At 43.1% G+C, this 20,422-nt stretch overlaps 1 protein-coding gene across 1 annotated transcript in view; it reads right to left on the reverse strand.

Annotated features, from left to right (window-relative positions):
- Window positions 1-17,748, reverse strand: part of fasn (fatty acid synthase) — a 57,710-nt gene extending 39,962 nt beyond the window's left edge. Inside the window, exons 1-4 of the mRNA XM_083932906.1 lie at window positions 17,570-17,748; window positions 8,317-8,452; window positions 2,802-2,954; window positions 2,378-2,551 (exon numbers count right to left, since the gene is read on the reverse strand). Coding sequence (XP_083789032.1) covers window positions 2,378-2,551; window positions 2,802-2,954; window positions 8,317-8,443 — 454 coding nt within the window. The 5' untranslated portion in view covers window positions 8,444-8,452; window positions 17,570-17,748. The remainder of the gene's footprint in view (window positions 1-2,377; window positions 2,552-2,801; window positions 2,955-8,316; window positions 8,453-17,569) is intronic.
- Window positions 17,749-20,422: the final 2,674 nt, after the last annotated feature.

The raw sequence follows: 20,422 nt of genomic DNA on the forward strand, positions 1-20,422 counted from the left end.
CTCGTCATAAACCAAGGAATCCATCAAAACTTTGTGGTGGCTTGCATTGCAGGCGCTCTGAGACGAAAGATACTTGGCCACATAAATATTTGACACCCACAAAGAACAGCTGAGATGGAACTTATGTTTGACGATATTATAATCAAATACAGACAGTGACAGAATTTCACATTTGCCAACATTGACCTTACAGGTGCATCTTAAACGATTATATTATCGTGAAAAAGTTCATTTTTCCCCTTCCTGTCAACTTTCCATGAGCATGCCCTAACCCAGCACTGATGCAGCCCTTTCAGCAATGATCATCTGTGTCTTCTGTATACCGAACCAGACTTGGAGATCCATGGTACTCATACTACATAGGGATCTACTCAAAATGACATATTCATATATACTGAGATATGATAATTCTTTGAGCTGTAGGCCATCATTATCAAATGAAGCATCCTGGTGCTTAAGTAATATGATTTTTGGAATAAATCTGCCCTTGCACCAAAACAAACCTACCTTATGCATCAAATACAGTTTTAGTAACCTTAACCTAACCTTAAACTGGATATGTTTCACTTGGAAAAAATTGCTGTTCCTCTTGCTTTAGAACTAAAAGACTTGTTTCCTCTTAATTGGGCTGTTTAAGCCTTTTGTATTAATTGTTACATATTTAAGTGAACTCATCATGGTTTTGATTTCGATGAGTAGTAGCCAGACAGGTAATTCCTTCATATACAGAACAGAACGATGTGCCATTATAAGATGTAATCCAGACGTCTCTCAAAAAGGAAAACACATCACTGATACACTGGTGGAAAACAATAAATGTAGGAGTCCAATATAGTGGTGTGTCATATGGATAATCCAACTGGTAATAGTTTAACAAATATAAATAATTCCCCTCTCTGACTCTAGTCACCAATCCAGTAAATTGAGCCGATGTAATGTTCCCATAAACCATGTTTCTTCATTTAGGGCCGTTACATTTTTCTAGGCTAATGTTAGCAAGATATTCCTCATCGCTTTGGCCATCTGTCTGAGTCACTGTGCTATAAAGCCTGTCTCTTTAAAGTTATAATCCGTAAGATTTTCATCTATTTAATTGTCTGTTAGGTTTCTATCCATCAAAGAGTGAAAGCATGTGTATTTGCTGCTTTGCTGAGAAATACCATCTGAGAGGCTTTGGAGACATTCCCTCCTTTAAAAATCAAATGTGGCACACAGTTAGTGATGCTTTTGACGTCGTCTTTCTTCTCTCTTTGGACCTCCTATCAGGGTGGAGCATGTGGAGGCATCATGCCACATCACTGAGGTAAGAGCTGCCAATCTACTGACGTCATACAGTTGAAACTGTTCAGTTTCCAAAGGAACTCTGGGAGATGAAGTCCCAGAGGCTTGCCTGCAGTTACATCTTACCACCAAAGCAGCCACTAGAAACAACATATCTCAATTCTTACAGATTACAACTTTAAGCCCCCCTCCCAGAAAATCACAGTTTTCTCTGATCGGTCAGTCTTATAGCGTGATCACACTGTCCTTTTGGCCGCGGCCAAAACCGTTTTTTCAGCTAAAGTCTAGTACCTTTAAGTAGTGTGAGCGCACCCGCTCCGCGCTCAACTGGGGCCAGCTGGCCCTCCACGGCCCGCTTGAAATAGGTGGGCTTTAGCGGAGCCGTTTGCACATGTACGAGCACGAGCGTGCGCACGTGTACGAGCACGAGCCCTATGGCAGTAGCGTTATGTCCGCCTGTTCGGACATGTAAATAGAAGGACGGACCATGCGCGGATATTTAACAACAACAACAATGGTGGTGGTGAAAGGTTCACGTTGTGTTTACTGCAGATTTGGTCGGATGAAAATATTCCAAAACAGACGACAAGACGCACAAAAACTCTGAGGTCTATGGAAAGATTTGTAAACAAAGCCACACACACGCGATCAATGCGTGTGACGTGTTACGGCGTGATGGCGTATGGACAGCAAGAAGCATTGGCCGGCCCTGGCAGTGTGAGTACAAACGGGGCTGGGGCGCGGGGGGGAGAGGGAGGGGGGACAAGTACCCTAAAGTCCGGGTCGTGGTCCGGGAGGACAGTGTGATCACGCCCTTACTTTCTACAGTGAAAAATCACCAATAACAGCTTTGAAACCAAAACTACACAACCAGACATATTCCAGCAGCAATGTGATCTTAAATAATGGAAAACATCGACAACCCTGATTTCCCTGATTTTAGCATGTAGCTACCTGTAACATTGGAATGGCTGTAAAAGAAAAACGCAAAAGTGGAAATTTACTGTGAAAAATCACCAATAAAGGCTTTCAGACCAGCATCAAACTAACAGACAAAGAATTCAAGTGTATGTTGGAGCAGGCTGTGTGTGGGTACCGCTGAAGTCGAAGAAGTAGGAAAGTCTGTTGGCCAACATGGCGCGCTGGCAACCGGTCATGCTGTAGCCCAGGAGCTCCTCTGGATCTCTGCTGAACGCCTCGCCAGCCTCCGAGCCACTCACCCCGATGTAGACCCCCGTCTTACTACCGCGCATTGTGGCCGGGTTCAGTCCTGCATCGAAACATTTTTTTTCAAACCAATGACTCAGTATTTCATCAGGTAATCTCACTCACACCTCTTTTTTACACTAAATCACAGACTTTAACAAAGTTGACAGAGAAAATACAAAAGATAAGTCAGACATATTTTCCGTACTGAAAATATTTACTACTTTGCTTTCCCACCATTATTACCCACTTTCACTTATATTACTGTCCATTATTGGCCTTCAGTGCTGAAGCTTTTGTTTCAGTTTCCTCACCTCCATCTATGATAGACTCGTAGGCAATTTCCAGCATGAGACGGAGCTGGGGGTCCATGGTGTTGGCCTGTTTGGGGTGGACTCCAAAGAAGGCTGCATCAAAGTGGCTGATGTCCTTCAGTTTACCGTTTCTCTTTGGAAGACCATACAGACCTAGAAAAAGAATAATAGAGATAATCATAGATAATATTTAGAATTTTAAAAATAATTCCTCTCATAGGAAGTGGTTGTATGAACACTGCAAGTATGTTGGTCTGCTGGATTGCTGAAAGTGAAAGATGCTTTTTTCACCAATAGAAGATTCCTAATGCCATTATTTCAGACATTGAAAGTTTCATGTAAATTGGATGAAGTTTGTCATATAAGGCTGATTTCGTGTTGCCAGTAGAAGGCGCTGTAGCTGTAGCTGTTGATATTGGCATGTAGTTCTCGTCAGGCCCAGGCTCCTCCCATCTCTGGGAAATTTGGTGCAGTTTGGACAATGTATGGTGAGGTTAGATTGACTTCCTGTTTCATGGCAGGTTGCACATAATGGCGGCCACGCCACTACCCAACATACACAAAACATGTATTACGTTCCCCTACATCAGGTGTAGAACCCACATAGTAGATTTCATGTTATCGGTGGATGTTTGTTTGCTTGTGTTGTGGGTAGGGAGTGCTGTGACTATAACATAATATTGTCACATAGATGTCTTTAGGCCGGGTCTGTGATCATACATGAGAGGTTTTGGAGAAGATTGGACAATGTTCAGTCATGTTTAAAACTATTTTCTCTTTTATGGTGGTAGACCGAGATTTGAGGCCTCGCCACGGCTACGCCATTTGATAAAAAGGTAAAAGATTCACAATACAACTTTTCCATGTCTTAAGAATGTACTGACCAGATCTGAAGTCGGTTGGGTTAAATCTCTCGTTAAATATGACACGTGCAAAAGTTGAAAAATGGGTCTTCCCCCCCCCCCCCCCCCCCCAACATCGTCGGGGCCGGAGCCCTAACTTTCGTGGCAGGCCACAACTATAAAACTGTAGTTCTGTAAGTAACACTAAAGCATTTTGACAGGAAGTATGAGCACACAAGTCGTTTTAAGCATGAGAAGTGGATATGATGCACACTGATAGTAATTTCCATTATGTTTTAGGCTTGAGTTAATGGGATTTTTAGATGATAAATCAGTAAACATTGCAATGATACAAATGAACAGTAACATTTGTAATTCAACTAAGCACTGATTATTTGTCTGGCGGTTCTAGCAGTTATGCTAGCTATAAGAGTTATATTTCTTGTTTGGATAACACAATGGTAAAGCTAATTTCCATTACAATTTCTGCATTAATGGTAATTCACATTATGTGTTAACACTGAGTTAACGCCTGAATACACTTCATAAAGGCTGCGCTTTTATACTTGCCTACTTGTTAAAATGTTGAAATGTAGTTCTGAGGTCTTTACCATCTTGGTAGTACATCCCACCACACAATAAATGGTTTCTTGTCTTCTTATTTGAGTAGAATTAGTGGCCGCAAAAGCCTAATAATCCTTTTGGGAATTTGTCTGTCCACCTGGATCAGTGACTGGTTAAAAACACCTGTGTGCCTACCTCTTTCACATAGTCTCACCTGATGATTTTACAAACAAAACCCATGTTTTGTTTGTCAATCCCAAATAAAAGTTTCAAAATTTCTGTTTGTGTACAGATTAATTAAAAAATATATTCAATGTATGACTTTTATGATGAGGTTTTAGGCGAGTTGGTTGTCTCGGTTGGTTAGCCAGTCTCAATGATAAGCTAAGATAACCACCACCTTCAGCAAATGTGAACTTCAAAAGACATTTTTTTTACTGTGAGACCAAGTTGCACAAAACCGCTTTATCTATTTCCCTTTCTATTGTCCCTGCTCTCCCATGATGCCTGGTGTGTGGTCTCAGCAGCATCAGCTAGCCCAGTCCAACTCTTTCAGCACATGAATGCGTGCTAATGATGGTTGCCAGGCACTGAGGCCTTTTATTCAGAGAGGAAAAAATGCAAGCGAGAGAAGGGAGGACTGGAAAGAGTGGGGCAGCAGAGACCAGGGAGAAAAAAGACAAGTCATTAAAAGTGGGCAAAGATGTGAAAAAAATACTAAGTAAAACAGGAGCAGGGTGGAATATAGAACATCAGAACAACATTAGTGAGCAACAAGCTACACGTCTCTGCTGAACGACCTCAACAGCTTCTCTGCCAAGTTTGAACTCCCAAGTGCTGTTTGGGAGGCAGACACCGTCCCCATATTCAAAAGTAAACTTAAAACTTTCCCCTTTATAAAGCTTATAGTTAGGGCTTACTAGCCCTTATTGATGCTGCTATAGGCCTAGTCTGCTGGGGGATAATCCTGTTCCTCATACTCGGAGCTTCTCTCCTCTCTGTCTGTATCATGCATGTCTCATCAATGCATGTTACTAATTCAATTTCTTCCCCGGGGTTGTTTGTGTTTTGTCGTCTCTCAGGTCCCTGCTGATCGTGGTGGTGCCTGCTGCCGTGGTCCTGCACGACGCTTCCTGCTGCTATTATCACTGTTACTCATATAAACAATCATTAGTCTTGTGAATTATAAAATTTGTAGCCATAAAAACACCATCAGTGGTATGTCTCGCTGTATCCCAGCAGTTATTACTCATCATTGATCATATTTACCACCATGATTATTATCATTGTCATAATCTATCACCTTATCTGTGCTTGTTTCTACTATTCTGCTGTATTAACTGCCATAACATACAAGTCATATTCACATTACTATAGATATTATTACAGTTACTGTTACTTTTGTGATTGCTTGCATCTCTGGGACTGTCTCTCTGTCTGTCTGTGTCTTTTCTCTCTCCTTTTCTTCCTCCCCAACCGGTGCAGACAGATGTCCGTCCTCCATAGAGCTGGGTCTGTCTGACGTTCCTGCTGTTAAAGGGAAGTTTTCAACGCCACCGTGTGCACAAGATTGCTGCTCGAGGGGAAATTGATGGGCCTATGTAAATCATAAATAAGTCAGAGGGGTCTTTACCTACTCTGTAAAGTGTCCTGAGATAACTTTTGTTATGATTTGGCACTATGTATAAAATTGAATTGAATAGCGTGCCCCCACAGAAGAGAGTACGAGAGCTTCACCATCTCCAACCGTAAGACTCTGCAGCGCATAGTGAAGGCTGCTGGACGAATCATTGGTGTCCTGCTCCCCTCACTCCTAGACATTTACAGAACCTGCCTCACACGGCCTCTACAGCCTCCTGCCATCTAGGAGAAGGTACCAGAGCCTCCTCGCCTGTTCCACCAGACTGGGAAACAGCTTTATACCCCAGGCTGTAAGGACGCTCATCACCCTCTCCTCTCTCCCTCCCCTCTGCCCCCAACAACCCTGAACCCCACCCCCCACCCCATCAGAAACAGCACTGCCCACAAACACGAGTGGGAACACTTTTCACTTTATCTGTGCCTTTTACATTGATTATAGTTAGTCTTATATGTCCTTAATATTGTACATTTTTGTGACAATGGGAAATAGAATTCCTGCATCCTCGCATCTCTTGCTTGTATCCGTCTTGAATCATCCCTGGGAAGAGATGCAAGGGTGAATTTATTTTTATAAAATGAGACATCTTTATTCACTGCAGCATCAATGTCTAAGCAGTTTGACAGGAGGAGTGCAATTGACCTGTAAGTCAGGATATATTGCTTATCTACATATTTATTTCTAACTGCATGGTGCAATAACGCAAGCAGCAGAGAAGAGGAGTTGGCATACTAGCTCCTGCAATTTACTACCCAACCATTGCTATTTCCTGTACCTGAAGCAGAGATTTTGCCTCGATGCATTTTTTAAATCGAGTTACTCGAGTAACTTGATTAATTCTTTCAGCCCTAGTTGTGAGAGAAATCGTTCTGATTGCAGTTCAGCTAAGTGCACGAGAAGAGAAACAGAAGGGAGGAAAGTAAACAAACAGCTAAAGTCAAGAGGCTGTGAGAGGGAAAACAAACCAAAAAAAACTTCCACTGAGCTCTTTAGCAGAAATGCTTCTTAATTTTTTGTGTGATTGTTCACGCGTACACACCAAATTTAACATTTGTTCTTTAAACAGCGGGTTGTGTTGTTAATGAGCTAACTGGCTAACTAGTGTCATGAGCTGTCCTGTCGGCCTCTGGTTTCCCTTTGTGAATGACAAATACAGACTACCGTCACCCGCTGAGAGTCATTTCCTCTCACAGAGCAGACATGCTAGTTGGCTGTCGGCTGGAGTCTTTGTGGTGTGTTCAAGTGACACTTTTCGGACAAGACACAGGTGACGTGAGTGCACACTCAGCCTTAATTGGCACTAGTCACTAGCAACTACAAGTCGGCTTGTGTCCCTGCCTTAAACTGCAAGGTCCCCAATTTGAGACTGTGATGGGACTTTTGTTCAAGACCATTCCCCATTTGTCTGTCCCCTCATGCATCTACTATTGTCTAATATAGGCATAACATGGAAAATAAAAAATACTCTGTACTCAGAATCAGTTGTAGCATGCAGTTCAAGTTATCAGTATCTTTTAAACTTTTATAGTATTTCCCTAAAAAACAACCACTCCTGAGGAGAGAGGGTGACTTTTATGCATTTGAGATTGAGGGCAGATGTCTCGGTGGACACTGAAGTGGCTGAGTGTGTCTGTGTCTAACCAGCTGTCAGATACCTAGGTAAATCTAGGTTTTCTATTACATGGAAGTACATGAAAGTCACATAACACTATCTCTGACTGGCTGGGAGCTCACACACACCTTTTATCTCACTGCACACACTGCAAAGACAGAGCTGGATTTCAAATCAGCTGAATATACCTTTAATAAAGTCAAATCTGTCATTCGTGCTATTAGTCTGCAGAGTTACACATTTAGGCTGTAGACTGTAATGACAGTAGAGTCAATAAAGGAAGGCATGCGTGTCCTCTGGACAATATAACTAGGGATCAACCGATATTGATTTTTTTGGGCCGATTTCGATTTGTTTCCCCCCTCAGCCTTAGTCGATGAACGATACAGATTGCCACTTTTCTTGGGCCGATATTTGGAGCCGATTCTACTTTTGCACCTTAAATTTACATCATAGAAATTACACACTGATGATAACAAATGTTACGAGTGGTGTATCGGCCGATACGATTACACCTAAAAACTCAAATATTGGCCGATAATATGCATCTGTCTATCACTAAATATAACCAAAATGTTCAGGTAATCGCAAATGGGTTTTCATATTTGGTAACGCAGAAGTACTTTAATGGGTTACTTTTCTCAATAGATAACGCTGTAATGTAACTACTTACCTTTAAATGGCAGTAATCTTGTAATGTAAATACAGTAGTTACTTTTTAAAAATAATGTTACCCAACCCTACTCAGAATACACTGAGTTGTGTCACTGAAGTTCAGATCCTGCATTGCTGATCCTGAATAAGACGCATTTCTGACCCTGACCAATCAATCAAATGCAGCTTTAGGAGAGGTCTTACCTGGTGTCCACCGTCGATTGTCCTCTGTCACCATGTCCACACCATTGATGAGGTTTTCCCAGAATTCCTCCAGGTTATTGGCCTCTGGCAAACGGCCCGATATCCCTGCTATGACTATCTCGTCCATGCTGACTTACTGTGAACAGAGAGCGAGAGATCAACAATGAGAGGGGTACATGGGCCCTCTACTTCAAATACAAATACAATATTCTCAACCCATAAACATGCGAGAGCCCTGTAAGTCTCAAAAATGGATTTCAAATTTGCTAGAGATGCACCGATCCGATACCTGGATCAGATACCGGATGAATGAGGTGGATCCAGCATTCTGATCTTAGAAAGGTTTTATTTTTTTCTAAAAGCAACGTTAAAGAAATATCAAACTAAACTTCTCTACTAGCCTCCCCTAACTCAGTAATGTTCAGTTTAACTAAAGATGACTTTGACCAATAACTTCCTTCCTGGAACACCCTATTTAATAGGATTTTATGTTTGTTGAAAAATGTCTTAATAATGCCTTATTTTAAATCTACATTTACATTCTGATCTGCATTAAAAATACATTTTCAGAAATCCATTTAAATCCAAATGTAAATTTAATTTCTGAAAGCATGTGCTGCTCTGGTTCAGTGAGTGCATTCACACCAGCCAGTCACATCTCATCAGTGCAACACACTGATATACGGCACAAATACAATCAGACGATTGGAAAAGAAACATGTGGAATAGTCAAATCGTCTAAAAATGTCTTTATCACGGCAAAGCATGAAATATTAAAAAAAGATCCGTGTGGCACTAAATCGATGGTATGAATTCACATTAAACATGTTTCAGTATTGAAGCATATGGAAGTGTGTTGGCTTTGACTGGCAGGTTTGAGAATGAGGAGTCCCTCTGAGCATGCATGAAAGAGCACTGAGGGCAGACAATAATGTAGTGTGTGTGTGTGTGTGTGTGTGTGTGTGTGTGTGTGTGTGTGTGTGTGTGTGTGTGTGTGTGTGTGTGTGTGTGTGTGTGTGTGTATGCGCTCTGTGTCTTTGTTCCTTGTTTCTAGGCCAGGCCTTTTCGTGTCAGCAGGGTCAGTCCCATGGACCAATCAGCTAGCAGTGTGGGATAGAGCCACTCTAAATTTAAGCATGTCACCGTCTCCATGTAAAGCAGCCTCCCTTACATCATGACACACTGTACACACTTAAATAATGCTCTGCCTGCTGCCTGTGCCCACATGGTCCGGGGAATACATAGAAATAAGATAATCTGGTCTTGTCCCATGTAAGCAGGGAACATACAAACAAACAAAAGGCTTAAATCTATATCAAAGGGGTTCCTACACATTTTCGTTTCAAAATTCCAGACTTCCAGACAGGATTTTTTTAGTCAAAAACATCTGAATACCAAGTGTTCGATGCTCATTATGTAAATGAATGGTTTTAAACACTTTTAACACATATGTTAAATTCTGACTATCTATGCCATTATGTTGCCAAGTATACACAAGACATTTTTACATACGTATTGTAGCTCATATTAGTGCATGAACTCCAAAACGAGACATGTTTAATGCACAGCATTTTCTTCAAGCTAAATGTTGAAAGAGTGAAATAAATAAGTGAACCTGTAACTCTACAGACAGGAACAGTAGAGATGGATAATTAAATTAATAACTGTGAACCTGTAACTCTACAGACAGGAACAGTAGAGATGGATAATTAAATGAATAAGTGAACCTGTAACTCTACAGACAGGAACAGTAGAGATGGATAATTAAATGAATAAGTGAACCTGTAACTCTACAGACAGGAACAGTAGAGATGGAGAATTAAATGAATAACTGTGAACCTGTAACTCTACAGACAGGAACAGTAGAGATGGAGAATTAAATGAATAACTGTGAACCTGTAACTCTACAGACAGGAACAGTAGAGATGGAGAATTAAATGAATAACTGTGAACCTGTAACTCTACCGAATGTCTGAAATGGTCATTCTTTACTACAGGTAGTGAATAGTGACTGTAACACAAGACATTTCTCTGTGGCACAGAAGACTTGATTACAGTGTTGACAGATGACATCCATCTTCAACCGCGTGTCCCTGGTCCCTGGTACACCCTGGACAGGACACCAGTCTATCAAAGGGCAAACAGATACAGGCAACCATTCACACCTACGGGAAGCCGGAGAACCCGGAGAGAACCTACGCAGACATGGAGAGAACATGCAAACTCCACACAGAAGGGCCTCAGCCGGGATTTGAACCTGGAACCCTCTTGCTGTGAGGAGACAGTGCTAACCACCATTTCACTGTGCCAAGATGACATTATGAGCCATACAATATTCCATACAAACATTTCAAATGTTTGTCAATAATGGTGTGATCATCAAAAATCTTTTTCATAATCTGTGAAACCGTACAGTCCTCACTACTCCATTTCTTGAGCAGGTTTTCAACAGACCTCCCCAGGGGGGCTGCAACCTATTCCAGGGGAGGCTCAGTGAATAGAAGTAAGAAAATATTACTTTAGTTATAACAGTAGTTATCAAAAGAAGACCACATAAAATAGTCTAAATGTGTGTGGTTCGCTTAAAGAGGTAGTTCAGAGAAACTGGTTTGGGGGAATGTTATGGTTTTCCCCTCTTAACCACAGTCGGAAATGCTTCAGCAAAGCAACCTCCAGGTCGGAGAAATTAACTCACTGCTGTAGAGTGTCTGCTTGGACCATAGAGCCGCAGGTTAAAATGCCATTCTTCACAGCAGTCATAAACAGGTTTGCAGCCTGGTACAAATATCCCCTTTGGCTTCTATAGGGCGGCTAAGTCCCGCCCCTTCTTGTAGAGCTCATGGGACGTCCTGAAACGATTTACACTGGTGTCTATTGAAATGGAACACTTATTTTTCTGGTCCCAGTCATTATGATGTTTGTGGCATTAAATTATATATTTTTTTCATGTAAAGAGTTTGACAGTTTATTGTAAGATGTTTAGTAAAAGGCTCTGGAAAAAGCCTGATGAGAATGACCACATTTCGTCACATCATCACGCTATCCCTTCACTTCCAAACTCTGAGTGCTGCTGAACATGGCTGTCTCTCTGTCACATTTCACCACCTTCTTCCAAAGAGAGGACAAAATCCTTACACGTGACGGAAACCCCTACGAGTCGGGACATGTAGAAAGTTTCAGCCACGCAGCAGCAGTTCTCAGAGTTGAGAAGTGGAGGAGAGTGTGATGATGTCACATAGGAACATGAAATGTGTCATTCTCATCAGGCTTACAATAAACTGTCCAACTCTTTACATGAAAAATGATCATTTAATACCGCAAACATCATGTGTGTAATCCAGGACAGATAATGTGACCAGTCATAATTGTCCTATTTCAATAGACACCAGTGTATATTTTTTGGGAGTTGAGGTTCCATGGGCTCTACAGGAAGGGGCGGGACTTATCAGCTCTATAGCTAATTTTCATTACTGAAGACCATCTCGACCCCTCAGTTCTTAGCATTATTATTTCTAAACTGTCATATTCAATATAACAATCTTACACAGGGCTGTCAATAGCAACCTGACATATAAATTTCATTCCTCCGTGAACTTTGCACTGTTAAAAGCAGTGTAGTATCATCATTAATGTTATAATCAATTTGCTCCAAAAAGTTTATTATTAGACATGTATTAAGCACCAATTCCCACAGAATTACATTGTATTGGTGGTGGTCTCTGACCGGGGGACACGAAGTTACTTAGTGGATGTGTCAACTTAAATCCAGGCAGTGCAAACAGCAGCACCGGGGTTGGACTGTGGCTCAGGTTAGACCCAGCTCTGGTGCTGCTGTTTGCACTGCCTGGATTTAAGTTGACACATCCACTAAGTAACCTCGTCTCCCAGCTGCCGTCCTCGGCTGTTCACCCCAGCGAAGTCGTCTTACTAGCTTGTTAGCCTGGCTAGTGAGCTTTCACTGTACCCAGATTTAATAATGCTAATGATTGGCTACCTAACGTCGTAGAGGCATGCAGGAAAAACTTTATGTAACGCACAGAGACAGGGCTCATGTGTGTGTGTGTTGTATTTGAGAGGTTTGAGTACAATATGTGTACTGAGTACGTGTATGTGAGGAAATAAGGAATTCAATTATTTGCAGGGCTCTAAGGGTGTCCTGCCATCCCAGGGACAGACACATTTGTGGACAGAAGGGAGGCCTAGCCTTAAAACAATATACAACTGTGATTAAACCATAACATGAATCTCTGCCAAAGTTATCAGTGTATTGCAAGGGAGTACACAATTCAAGAGTACACACGCAAAAACATGCACACAGACCAAAATTTACCAAGAAAATGCTGATTTATGAATTGAATGATGGAGCTTATTCTAATTGTTTTATTCCACACAGAGAAAGAGGACGGTTTGGGACTGAATAACAAAAAATGAACAAGAACAAGAAAAAGTTGACAGAGGTCAGTTTCAAACAGTGCGTGGTAATGTGGGTAGAATGAGGGACTGAGGTTGTATTGTTTTGTGTACTGGCCATGACAATGAAAGTGTGAGCAGGTCGGTCACAGTCTGACAGGCTGTCCTCCTGGCCCTTTATGTGGCTCAGTAGCTGAAAAGATTTGGACTCCAGGATACACAGGCCTGAGATTAGATCTAATGTAGCACCTTCAATACAATATCGAGCCTCACCTGACCCAGATCACAAGCTAACACCATGCACTGAGAGGAGACACAAGGCACACAAGGAGACTATCTGGTCAACACGCATAATACACAGTTACGAGGTAGCCTGTAGACTGTGTTTGCCCCACTGCAGTCTCATGCAATGAACATCATTCCAAATCATATTTAACAAGGATGAGTGTCTGCATTGTCTTCTAATTATACCTTATTGCATTGCTATGAGGCCTAACATTCTGATTATAGCACTGCTTAGCTCATCCATTACCACACCACAACAAGACCTGACTTGTTACACAGCCTGGTGGAAAGAGCCGAAGGTGGAGACAAATGCCAAACTCTAGATGCGGATAGAAGCCGGGGCTCTAACCAGGTCTGAGCCACATGGTCTACCTGTGTATGACGGCTACATCGCTGAGCTGCTGCACCTCACACAAGCTTGGTGCAGACACTGAAAATGTTGCTGCATCATTGCCTGCCAGCCCTATCTATCTATAGGGAGATACATCCATCTGGCTGATGTTTACCTCCAAGTAGAACTGAGTGCCAGCAACTAGCTGTCACATAAGAGGCTGCGCCTCTAATTTTTCATTAACTCTCACTCACTGACTCATCTTCAACCGCTTATCAGGGGTCGGGTCGTGGGGGCAGCAGCTCTAGCAGGGGACCCCAAACTTCCCTTTGCCGCTTGTACCCGCGCTCTCGTTCTTTCGGTCATGACCCAGCTTTCATGACCATAGATGAGGGTAGGAACGAAGGTTGACCGGTAGATCCAGAGCTTTGCCTTCCGTCTCAGCTCTCTTTTTGTCACAACGGTAGGGTAGAGCGACTGCAACAGCGCCCCCACTGCTCTGATTCTTCGACCAAACTCACGCTTCATCATCCCCTCACTCGTGAACAAGATCCCGAGGTACTTGAACTCCTTCACTTGGGGTCAGGACTCATTCCCTACCTGGAGTAAGCAATCCACCGGTTTCCTGCTGAGAGCAATGGCCTCAGATTTAGAGGTGCTGATCCTCATCCCAGCCGTTTCACACTGAGGAGCGAACTGATCAAGTGAGTGCTGAAGGTCACTGACCGACGATGCCATCAGGACCACATCATCTGCAAAAAGCAGAGACGAGATCCTCAGCCCACCGAACTGCAGCCCCTCCCTACCACGACTACGCCTCGATATCCTGTCCATGAAAATCACAAACAGGATTGGTGACAAAGCGCACCCCTGGCAGAGGCCAACCCCCATTGGGAACGAGTCCGACTTACTGCCGAGGATCCGGACATAGCTCTCTCTTTGAGTGTACAGAGATTGGCCCACAGAAGTGACCCCCTCACCCCATACTCCCGCAGAACCTCCCACAGTTTCTCCCGGGGGACCCGGACATATGCTTTCTACAGATCCACAAAGCACATGTAAACTGGATGGGCATACTCCCAGTCCCCCTCCAGGATCCTTGCGAGAGTGAAGAGCTGGTCCGTTGTTCTACATCCAGCATGGAATTCACATTGTTCCTCTTCAATCTGAGGTTCAACTATAGGACGAACTCTCCTTCATTCATAAACTTTAGACTCCAATAAAATAAAAACTAGCCTGGTACAAAATAAATTCACCCCCCTCAGTGTTGTCACGGAAATATAACCTAAACATACAGACTAGAGTGTTTTTTTGTACCAGGCCTTAAACAGGGTTAATTATGCTGTGAAAACGGCCAGTTTAACATGGGGGTCATTGAGAAACTGCTCTATTATGAAACCTGCTCCTAGTGGACACTCAGAGAACTGCCGTTTTTGGCACTTCCTTATTGGATCAACCAGGAAATCGGTGTGGTGGGGCATCACCTGCTATCTCCTCCTGAACAGTCCCTGACCCCCCAAAAACAAACAAACATGTGGCCACATATCGGCCTACAGCTCTCCAACCATTGTCGTTAATAACTATAAAATGGGCCTATATCAACTCATTAATAAAGTACAGTATATTTACACAAGCATATGATGTGAGCTTAACCATCTTTGCTTTTGGCTTGTCGGCCTACCTTAGCATGGCCACACCTGCCTTTTGTGACAAAAAGAGATCTGCCCTTTGGTGGTGCAGGTATTTTTAGGTACAAAGTAACATGTAATTAGCCACTAAACTCAGTAGCTAGTATTTGATTTGTCATTAGAGATCCAGCTTAAAACAAGTTAAGGAAGGCTGACATTTTGAAAGTCCAAGATGGCCACCACAGAGACGGTTTTGGGGTATTTCCAAAAATGTATAGTTTATTATTACAAGGGTTAAAATCAGGACATTATTTCATCCATCCGTCCATCCTCAACCACTCAGGGTGGGGAGGGTGGAGCCGATCCCAGCTGACATTGGGCGTGAGGCGGGGTCCACCACTGACAGGACACCAGTCTATCACAGGGCACATAGAGACAAACAGAGACAGACAACCATTTACACTCACATTCACACCAAGGGTAATTTAGAGTCATCAATTAACACACACACACACACCTGCATGTCTTTGGACTGTGGGAGGAAGCTGGAGAACCCGTAGAGAACCCGTAGAGAACCCGTAGAGAACCCGTAGAGAAACCACGCAGAGAACATGCAAACTCCACACAGAAGGGCCCCAGCCCGGATTTGAACCGGGAACCCTCTTGCTGTGAGGAAACAGTGCTAACCAGATCACCACTGTGCCGCCCTAGGACATTGTTTATTTGATTTTATTTATTTAACCTTTGAGTTTTAAAAAATAACAGCAGCATAAGTAACATGATTTCAGACATAATACAAACATAGAACAATTAAATGGTAACAAAACAAATAACATCTTCTAAGGTATTAAAACATTATGAGCCAACATCAACAAGGTATGACGGCTTCCAAGTCTTTTAGCATCGCTTTAAATGTGTTCCCTGAATCCAGCTCCCGAAGAGCCACTTGGTTTTGTAACTAGTTCCAGTCAGAAGGAGCAGCAAGCTTAAATGCCCCTTTCCCTGCTCAGTAGGAACTTTAAGGACAGTTAGAAGACTGGACGCTGGGAGCAAATACAATAACTTCCCATACTTTTTTTGAAGGATGTGGGTCAGTAGATAAGAATAAGAGAATAAGAATATGCTAATGGTCGACAAGGCCCACCATTCAACCCAATCATACAAAGACCAATGGTGAATTCGAGCTTTGTAATAAGTCTCAGTGCTCCATACGACACTGTATTAAGCATAAGAAGGCACTGTGCAGATGCATGCACGGATACAACATCACCAGACATAAAGGTGGATTTTTGGTCTCAAGGAGCAGCAAGACTTACTTCTAAAATAGAAACCAAATGCTGAATGTGAGTCTTGAATGAGAGTGAGCCATACTGTATGTGCTGAGAACTGAGAATGGAACGAGAGAAAACTGTTGGACTGCCTGTCATTTTCTTTTCCTTTCATTTCTTTATAATCTAAAATATCCCTTTTTTTGGAGTACAGAACTAGATAAGATATATGCTATACCCTTTACGGTGCTATCTTTGTGTGCAGATGAGACCCAATCTCCAGATGATTCTTGTACTCTTTTTGTGTTGTTAATTTCCTGTAATTGTGCACTAAAGGCAATAAAGTTAAAAAGAAAAAAAACTATAAGAAAGGGAATTTCAGACACTTTCTGGTCTCACTGGCCTTCGGTTTGTTGTCATCCAGCAGTTATCCCCTACAGCAGTGATTCCCAACCAGGGGCACTTGTGCCCTGGGGGGCACTTCTGCATTCACAGGGGGGTACATGAAATATAGTCGTCATGTACATCACCTCATTTGAAAAAAACTATAAAAAAATTGGAAAAAAAATAAATATATATATATACAGAAATATTGAGTCATCAGTAGCTGGAACAAAATGTATTAAGTAGTTAGCAATCCAGGAGAGGGATGTTTGCTAATGGAAATGTGTAAATGCTTAAAAAAGGGGCTAAAAATATTCATTGTAACTATATTGTAAAAAAAATTATTGAAATATATTGTGAACAGTGTGGAATAATATCCACTCACTAATAAATTGAAATGTACACAATGGGGACCTGCTGGGTGGGGAGCCACTGCCCTACTGTAAAAGCCACCTCACAGAGAGAGGAAGCGGGTGGATGTGCCCCTCATTCTCCTGTTACCCTGGCTCTTCAGTCACCAACCCTCATCATCATCATCATCATCATCATCATCTCAGCCCTGTGACAAAGCACCAGAGGGAGCAGCACCTGACAGCAGCCTCCAAGAACACACAAGTGCACCGGTGACCGAGGCACAGGAGAAGTACTGTACACCTTCAGTGTGGGCTTGGATATGATCCAGCACCTCCACCAACGGGAACCAGACAAACAATGCCAGCCACTACCAAAAGTTAGAATTCACTGAAATAAAAGCTACAAAAAATGACAAAATGTCAAGTCATGCTAGCTCCTGTTTTCTTTTTGCAAGAGCAGTCCCCGACCGGTCCTAACAAAAGCAGCGGCACAGTAAACGGGCAGGTTTTCTTCAGTAGCCTGCTATTGTTCCGAACTAAAGTCCCACAGTGGCTCTGACGACAGCAGAATAACCGCCAGAGACATTAGCTCACCTGCGCTGCCCAGGTCGGGTTCCTCGGACTGTTGTGGGGGTGTGCGGCCGTCTCTGTCGTTTCACTGTCTGGTAGCTTTACCGTTAGCCTCCGCGCTTCTTTGACTGTGTTTCCTCTGATGAATTTAAATGTCTCACATTCCGCCTGGCCACGCCACATGGGCTGACAGTTTGGCTTGGCCCAGCAGTCCAATGAGAAAAGAGGCAGGGCTGTCGGATCCAGCCAGTGATGGAGCAATTCGTTGAACGCCCCCGTAGTCACCGAGAGAGAGAGAGAGGACATAATGAGCCGGGGTTACTGGAGTTCACACCGGCTGCGAGTCTCTCCTCTGCCCACACCGTCTCTGCCGCCCGCCGCTCCTCTCCGCTCCGCCCCGTCGGACGAGCACACCTCTATGATATCAGACAGTATTTTCAAGCCGGTTCTCCGTTTCCATCTTCAATCAACTCGGTGGAAGGGGCACGACAAAAGTGTCGACCCAGGCGAGCGTCATATCGACGGTGTCAACCAACGAGACCCGCCAGAGTAGCAGCACCCTAAACCCCGCATGAATCCATGGGTGGTCGTTGGCTGTACTTGCGATACTTAACGGGGCTTCATGTATATAATACCCGCCTTTGAGAAAGACATTTTTGGGTGCAAAATAATAAGACTACGGATGTGAATCCTTCTCTGGCACTGAGCTGCCATGTTGGAGGCAACCAAACAATTACCATCAACACTTTTCTGGCAATAATAAAGTAGCTGTCAAATTAATTTATACAATCTGGCTCATGTTTCTTACGTTTTTTTTTTACTTTTCATGTTGATGTGTGTACTAAGAATAGCAGACCCATGAGGCACACTGGCGCATTCTTCAACCTTTATTATAAAGTTCCTATTTCCTTTAACAGCTCATCATTTCACTTTAAACGTGAAGGTAAAGAAAGGAGTCCGCACGAGCGTGTACACACTTCAACGTGTTCTGGATGACGTGTAAATTGGCCAATCACAAAGCGGGGGTGTGAGGCTTCACCCAATCGCAGTAGAGAGGAGGGCGCTATTCGGAGATAGGGTGATTAAGAGGCGGGGCCAAACTGATGACGTAGCCGGGAACGCTCGTCTGACTTCTCGGGGTTACTGGAGTTCATGATCATCTCAGATAGCATGATGTTTTAGGGAGAGCTGGGTATTCTACTGACCTACTGCGGCAGCACTGATAAGCCCCAACACAACACACTGACCCTGGGATCAACAGTGAAGCACACACGTTATTTGGCTGAAATTATGGTCTGGTACATAAAGTATTGCATATGATTTTATAAAACATATTTTCCTGAATGGAAGTTATTTTAATATCCTATATTATCTAATAGAAAGTCATTTAATAGCCCATGTTGTTTAATAGAAATGACTGCCACGGCCCATGTTGTTTCATAGAAAATCATCGGCACATGTTTAATAGGGATTCATTTCATAACCTATGTGCAAAGTCACACAACGGTGTACTGTGCTGTGCAGCATTATTCCTGTAGGAGGTGATTCACTATAAAAATAAATCTGAAATCTGACATCTTTAAAGAGGCCCTATCATGCTTTTGTGAGGGTTTCCCTGTACTTTAGTATGCTATTTAGTTTGTTTGTGTCGGTAAAAGGTGTTCTAAGTTAAAAAAAAAAACTAAATTCCACGGCAGTTTTCTCCATGGTCGTGTTCCCCTCAGACAGAACTTCTCGTTACCTGCCTGGAACGCTTCAATATCATTTCTGTCTTTACTTCCGTTAAATACCTACGTCACTGGTCATTCCTTGCCCAATGCCTGGCTGTGCAAGCCTTAGTCAGGCACGCCCTCAAACAGAGCAGTGCAAGCCCCCACCACAGCGACTTCCTGGTTGATCCAATCAGAAAGCGCCAAAAACTGCAGTTCTCTGAGTGTCCACTAGGGGCATGTTTCATAATAAAGCAGTTTCTCATTGACCCCCATGTTAAACAGGTCGTTTTCACAGCATCATTAAACCTGGTACAAAAATATTCTAGTCTGGATGTTTAGGTCATATCTCCATGACAACACTTAGAAGGGTTAATTGTTTTGTACCAGGCTAGTTTTTGTTTTATTGGAGGTTAAAGTGTATGAATAATTAGGGGCGTGGTCTCTTGAGTGACAGCTAGCCACTGGCCCTCACTTCTCCTCAGAGGCTAGTTGTCAGGTTTAGCATCATTAGCATGCTAACTCCGTCATCTGGTCATTCATGTGATGGTGTTTCCATAAGTGACAAGATGGTTTGCTCTTCGATCGTCTGAACAAACAGATGGTTTAGAAACACAACGTGTTAGCTCTGTTATGCTAATTAAATAGCCGCACTTGCACGATGACTTGCAATACAGCCTGCTATCTATGGGCGCACTCACACTGTCCTTCCGTACCGGGCCAAAACAGGTCTTATGAGTAAAGCCTAGTTCGTTTGACCAGTGTGAGTGCAACCGCTCCGCGCCTAGCTGCGGCCAGCTTGCCGTCCACGGCCCGTTTGAGAGAGGTGGGCTTTTGTAAAGCGTGTTTGCACGTGTACAAGCACGAGCATACGCACGTGTACGAGCACGAGCACGAGGCCTACGGCGGCTCTGACGTCATTTTATGTGCGCCTGTTGGAACATTAAAAAAAAAAAGACACGGACTCTGCGCGAACATTTAACAACAACAACAATGGTGGCGAAAAGTTCACGTTGGTGTGATGCGGAGGTGGAGTGTTTACTGCAGATTTGGTCGGATGAAAATATTCAAAAACAGTCGGACAAGACGCACAAAAAATCTGAGGTCTATGGAAAGATTTGTAAACAAAACGACGCATTGCGATGACGTCAATCAATGCGTGTGACGT

This window comes from Echiichthys vipera (assembly GCF_963691815.1).
Source record: "Echiichthys vipera genome assembly, chromosome: 18".
In the NCBI taxonomy this organism is placed as follows: domain Eukaryota; kingdom Metazoa; phylum Chordata; class Actinopteri; order Perciformes; family Trachinidae; genus Echiichthys; species Echiichthys vipera.